The sequence below is a fragment of the Quercus robur genome, chromosome 4 (genome assembly GCF_932294415.1).
Source record: "Quercus robur chromosome 4, dhQueRobu3.1, whole genome shotgun sequence".
Taxonomy (NCBI): Eukaryota; Viridiplantae; Streptophyta; class Magnoliopsida; order Fagales; family Fagaceae; genus Quercus; species Quercus robur.
In genome coordinates this window covers 12,699,560-12,706,629 of record NC_065537.1, presented here as the reverse complement: position 1 = coordinate 12,706,629, position 7,070 = coordinate 12,699,560, and the positions used below count along the sequence as shown (strand labels likewise).

At 30.7% G+C, this 7,070-nt stretch overlaps 1 protein-coding gene across 1 annotated transcript; it reads left to right on the top strand.

The window, feature by feature from the left end:
• Positions 1-1,249: 1,249 nt before the first annotated feature.
• Positions 1,250-3,683, top strand: LOC126721399 (G-type lectin S-receptor-like serine/threonine-protein kinase At1g67520). The gene is made up of 7 exons (XM_050424437.1): positions 1,250-1,268; positions 1,979-2,092; positions 2,188-2,387; positions 2,473-2,683; positions 2,813-3,050; positions 3,169-3,319; positions 3,402-3,683. The coding sequence occupies exons 1-7, from the start codon at positions 1,250-1,252 to the stop codon at positions 3,681-3,683; spliced, it is 1,215 nt and encodes a 404-aa protein (XP_050280394.1).
• Positions 3,684-7,070: the final 3,387 nt, after the last annotated feature.

The following is a 7,070-nucleotide window of genomic DNA, read 5'->3' as shown; positions in this document are numbered from 1 at the left end:
GATCTATAACTAGACAGGTTTATGTTTACAGTTTGCCAATTATTCTAAACTTTTAGAACCTAGCCGAATCAACTAGAGATTACATGCAGACAATAGATCCAATGATAAAGCGATGTTTTTGAAATAATCTAATTAACCATAGTTACCAATCAAATCTTTGAGAGTAGATCTCGAAGTCACGAACAGGGGAGTTCGTGTGCAACTATCTAGAATAAAAGAGTCCAAAGATTTTGGAGCTACATATAGTTATGCCAGTAAATACTACATTAGATTTAGAGTTAAACCTATTATACAAATTTTGATTATATTTTAGTGGATATGTTGCCTTGAAGATTGTTTTGGTTAAATCATCCTCATTTTATTTTATTGTGAAACAAATTGTTTCATCACTTTTTATGGGTCATCATATTTGTCTAATATGTAATATGTGCTTGTGTGATGTGTTAATCAATTCAATCAAGAGCATAATTACTAAAATTTAATTAATTTTATGACAATCGAGGCCTAAACCCTCAGGGACAGACCCAGGATTTCAAGTTAGAGGGAGCCGAAGTATAAGTAAAAAAAAAAAAAAAACTCCAAATAGGCCATATACTATTAAAAAATTATAAATATACAAAACCATTATTTATTAATACATTAGGATGCAACAATCATCTACCAACAAAGACAAAAAAAACACATTTTTTTTTTTTAATACTAAGCTGGCTAGGATTTTTCTTTTTTTTGGATAGAAGAGGGGCTACGGTTTGGGAAAATAGGGGCCCAACCACAAAACTGAAAAGTATAACAAGTAAAAAAAAATAAAATTATTTGGGCCGGGGGTTGGGTCCGTTCCTGTAAACCCCTAACAACAATAATATAGATTTTTAATAGATAAAGAGATAAATAGATAAGGAGGCAATGTGAAATGAAGTGTCGGAGCGTACATATTTATCAGAATAATTGGACCACGGACCAGTGATAATCATTAACCAATGAGGAGTAGGAGCGTAAATACCATTGTTTCTCAAAAAATAATAAAAAAATCTTTTTCCAATGGACGGCCTTACTTTTTTAACCAACCTGTTTGACCTTAGCTGGCAGCAGCTGTATGTTTCCTTGACATGAGCATATAAGTAGCTAGATAATTAGCTCACAAGTGAAACGACAGTAGTCGATCGTCATGGCTAACAACGTGATAAACATTCTCAAATTAGTTTTCTTTCTATTTTTCCCATGCTTGTTGTCTACTTCTCATGGCGTAAATATGGATAATCTTAAATCAGGTGATTCAGATCGAGCTCTCTCCAAACTTAAACTTCCTCAAGAAATAGCAGCTCTCTCTCTCTATCTCTCTCTCTCTACATATACACACACTGAAAGGTTTTTCTTTAAAAGTTTTGCCCTAGTTGCATCTCAATTATCTTAATTGACGTTTTATTGGAAAAATGATTGTTACTTATAGATGGTACACCAATTAGCAATTGCTAAGGATCTTAGGAAATGTTGATCTTATTCAAGTTTTATGTGCCTTGTACTCTGGGCTTACACAAATTACAGATGCAACAAAAAATGAATCTAGGGCAAGAATTTCAAAACACAAACCATTAGTAAAATTAACTAAACTAAGGCTTGTCTAATTTTCTCTTTCACTGAGGTTACAAATACAAACTGTTAAAGATTTCTAAAATTGGTTAGATTGGAGCTTCATATTATGTTATATTAATTAGTTACATTTCTACACCTTTTTAGTTAAGTTTTAGGTTTGAAGGATCTGAACTTTGCATGATCCCTTAGATTGATCTCTTTTGCTTATTATGCTTAACACTCGTTTATCCCTTCTTAAGGGTACTCATCTTCCAAATTTTTTTTTTTTTTTTTAAATGAAAATTTATTTTCCTTGTATTTGTAGATTTTCGATATTCAGTACAACTTGGATCAAAATCAGAAAATATTTTCTTATTTAATGATTATTAACACCGCTATATATGACCAGGTATAGGAACAAAGAAGTGGATATGCGTTGCAATTTTCACAGCCATTGCTCTACTCGTGATTGTTTTCTGCATATTGTGTTATCTACTCAAACAGAGAGCAGTTGTAAATCAAGGTGTGTATACATATATATATAATATTAAAATTTATCAATTCTTGATTATTAATATGATATATGCAAATTATGATGTTCTATGGAAATTTAAACAGGAAGTGATGAAACAAACGGTGAAAATGGATTGCTTGCTTTATTGAGCTTGGACCCATCTATCAACATGAATGAAATTCTAAATGAATGGAATGAAGGAGCTCGTTTCAGTGTTATTAGCTATACATGTGTCATGGCTGCAACAAACAATTTTTCATTAGAAAACAAGCTTGGAGAAGGAGGCTTTGGGCCTGTGTATAAGGTCACCTCTAAATAAATTTCTACATCAAGTAGTTTTGAGTAACTAACATCTAAGCTGTATTAATCTTTTTTAATCACCACATCAGGGAAAATTGGCAGGGGGGCAAACAATAGCTATAAAGCGATTAGGGCAAAATTCAGAACAAGGAATACTGGAGTTCAAGAATGAGCTAATAGTCATGCCTAAACTCCATCATGTGAATATTGTTAAACTTATTGGTTGTTGCATTCATGGAGAAGAGAGGATGTTGGTTTATGAATACATGCCCAACAAAAGTTTAGATTACTTTCTATTTGGTTAGAAAAACATTGACTTTTACTAGTACTTCCTTCACTTATTTTTCAAAAAAAAAATTTAACTTTATTATACTAATTTCTAAAAACTAGATTATTGATCACATCTATCTAATTGTTTATATTGGATAGATTCAAAGAGGAGCAAGTTATTAGATTGGAAAAAACGTTTCAACATAATTGAAGGAATCGCTCAAGGACTACTCTATCTCCATAAATATTCAAGACAAAGAATAATTCATAGAGATTTGAAAGCCGGTAACATACTCCTTGACCAAAACAAGAATCCTAAGATTTCTGATTTTGGCGTGGCACGAATTTTCAAACCAGATGAATTGGAAGCAAACACTAATGTAATTGTTGGAACATAGTAAGTTAATAATAAACCCCTACACTTGTGATGATTAAGTTCCTATTTTAATCTTACTATTACATGCGCTCAATTCAATCACTGGTGAAATGAAATATTTATTGTGTTTTTGATGTAGTGGCTATATGTCTCCTGAGTATGCTATGGAAGGGGTGTTCTCTATAAAATCCGATGTCTATAGCTTTGGAGTCTTGATGCTTGAAATCGTGAGTGGTAGAAAAAACAATAGCTTCTACCATGTTGACTACACACTCAATTTAGCAAGATATGTATGTCTATTAAATTTAAGCTTTGGATTTTATTTATATTCATTGTTATGTGTGCTTCTAATATTGTAAATGATTTTTTCAGGCATGGAATTTATGGGAAGAAGGTCAAGGGCTAGAACTGATTGATCCTTCAATAAGTGATTCATGTGTCAAATATAAGGTGTTGAGATGGATCCATATTGGTCTCCTATGTATACAGAATAACACTGATGATCGGCCCACTATGTCAGATGTGTTATTTATGTTAAGAAATGATAGTACACCATTGCCTTTGCCAAAAAACCAACCTTTTTTTTTTTTTGATGAAATGGCTTTAGGGCAATTATCCCCAGGTCCTAACAAAGACTCAAATCATTCTTTTTAGTGGATTGCTTGTCCACTTCTGCTATGGCAGATGATATAGTAATAGAGAGGATAATTATCCTTTGTTATCTAGCTTTACCACTTCTGCTAGGTTCAGGTTTTTCTTTTCTCCCTCATTAACCTTCTTTGCATATATGGCCGTAGTGGTGGCTCATAGTAGAGAATTGTCAATTACACCTTTCCCTGTAATTGTTGTAATATGAACTGCCTGCCTGAATCTACTCGGGATGTGTGGAGGAAGGATGTTAGCGTTGTTCTTGCTTAATGAAATTGGTATTTATCTAAAAAAATAAAATTAATAAATAAATCTTCACCTTTCAACTACGCTACATATTAGTGTGCAATTTTCTTAGTCATAGATATCATATATCTTTTTCTTTTTTTAACCATTTCTTGTAGAAAATTCGATTTCTTTGACGTATTGTTCAATTCCTCGTACATGAGAACAATATTTGCTAAAACAACACATGTTATTGCCAAGGGTTTTTTTTTTTTTTTGGGGGGGGGGAGGGGGGGGGGGGTTTGTTGTTCAATCAATGTCACATTAATACTAAGATTGACATCGATATCATATATGTATTTTCCGATTAAAGTTATTCAACGTTAATTTATTACTAATATCACTACAAGAAAAGAGTCTACTAGCGAGGGTAAAATGCCCTCGCAAAAATTCAAATATTGTCGCAAAAGGTTATTTGTGAGGGTATATTTGCGACCATATTTGCTCTTGAAGGGCGTCATATTTGCTCTTGTTGCTAAAAGAGATTTTGCGACCATACCTTCACAAATAGATAATTTACGAGGGCAATCCACCGTCGTTATTGAACAAATCCACCCTCACAAATATATTACCAAACAACGAGAAAAGTCGACGACTTATTTTTAGCGAGGAGAAGCAGTCGTCGTTAACAACTATTTGTGAGGATCTTCATACTCTCATAATTAATTATTTGCGAATGTCAAACTGATGACATACTTTTTAGAGACAAATAGTGTCATCGTTAAAATTTATTTGTGAGGGCTTTTAACCCCTCACAATTAGTTAGAAATTATAGTGGCGATCTTGAACTGTCACTTAAAACGTTTTTGCAAGGGGTTAAGTGGCGTCGCTATTCTATAAATCGCGAGGGACTTTGTCGTCACTATAAAGTTATTTATGACCAAATTTTTATGTCATCAGTCATTTTTGTTTAATATAATATTTCAAATATTTTATTATTTATTTATTTTTAAGTTATTTTATATAATTTTTGTTTAATTATCCTGTTACAATAGTATAATGATTACTAAAAATTGATCCATCGAAACATAAAACTTCTTATAAGTTCAAACTTTAAAATATAGAATATATAAAGAAATCCTGAAATTAAACCATGACATAAAAATATTGTTTTAAACTTAAACAACTAGAATTATGACAAGATCTATATTAGTTTTCTTCTAAGTCACCCTCCAAGTTGTTTTCGACCTCCATGTTATTGTTTGAGTTGTCCTCTTCATCTTTGAAACATGAGTTAAAATGAAACAATTAAAGTGAATTTGTATTTGTATCAATGCTTCAATAAATAAGTACACATATTACTATATCAAATATAATCATATAATATATCATAAACAATGATAATAACTTTTTTTTTTTTAATTTAACAATAATAATAACTTAATTTGATTACTTAAACCACTATCAAAATTAAATATAAATTAAAATAATATAACAATTGTGAAAAATGTGAACCACAAATAATGGTTAGAGAGAGTGCAAGAGAGACAAGAAAAAATGAAAGACATGTTGATCTGATTTGTACCCCAATAAAAATCATGGATAAGATTCAAATGAAAACAAGAACATGAAAATTTTTAACATTTTATATAAAGTAATTTAAACAAAACTACAATGTGTTCCATGGATTAGAATAAAAAAAGAGTTCAACAAGAAAATACTGTCATCAAGCTTACGTTTTCCAGGAAATATTTTTACCCTATATCTGAAAGATTATTCAAAGATCCTATAACCATATACAAAACCCATTAAAAATAAAATATAAACCATAAATTAGATATTGAAAAAAAAAATATTCACTCTAGCCTTGCCAAAATGATCCATAACCTCACACAAGAATATTAAATGAAAATGCAGAAAACCATAATGAGAGAAAGAGAAATACCTCATAAACAAACGGTAAATGTGAGAAATTTTAGGATTTAGCAGAGTGTGGTAACTAAAGTTACTGAACGTGTAGAAGATAATCTAGAAATAAGGAGGAATGCTTTTAGGGATAAGCATGAAATATTTAAATTACGCGGTAAGATTTTTTAAAATAAGATTAAGCAATAAAGGTTTTAACTAAAAGATAAATAGTAAGAATAATTGCAAAAAATCTCAAAGCTTTTTTATTAATCACTGAGAGCATAAGTTTTTTACACCCAAAGCACCTTAATTACTAGAACCCCAAGCTAGTAAACCTGTTTCTTTGGTCATCAATCTAGTTCTTGTTCTTGTAATCATACATATTAAATGAAGGAACAAGCACATTTCATGTTTAGATTTCCAACAACTTGCAGATTATGTCAGATGGCACATAATGTAAGCTAACGGTAGATTTGTCAAAATTCACATCGAATTAAGAAATATATGGCTGGGTTTATGTTACACCTAATGTAATTCTAAAAATTGTTACACCACCCATTAACTTATTATTGAATTCATATTTTGAAAATCGGATTACATGCTCTATATGTTATAAACACTCTATATGTTCTTAACATGCATGCTAATTTTCATGCCAATCGGATGTAATTTACTATTTGGTCTTTAACTCATCTTTTATGCGTTATTTTAAACTACAAAAACTTGAATTTAGACAATTGATTGATGACATGCCTATTAATCTTTGATCACCTTGAAATTTTGTAAGTATGAAAACTATATGAAGATAATGTAATCTAAATGCAGATTTATCAAAATTTACATCGAATTAAGAAATATAGGGTTGGATTTGAGTTCTACCTGACGTAACTCTAAAAAATGTTACACCACCCAATAACTTGTTATTGAATTCATATTTTGAAAATCCAATCGTTGGATTACATGTTCTATATGTTTTTAACATGCATGCCAATTAGATGTAATTTACCATTTGATCTATAAACTCATCTTTTATGCATTATTTTAAACTACTAAAACTTGAATCTAGACAATTGATTGATGACATAGCTATTAATCTTTCATCACCTTGAAAATTTGCAAGCACGAATATATGAAGATAATGTAATCTCATGGTAGATTTGTCAAAATTTACATCGAATTAAGAAATATAGGATTGAATTCAAGTTACACCTGACGTAATTCTAAAAAATGTTACACCACCCAATAACTTATTATTGAATT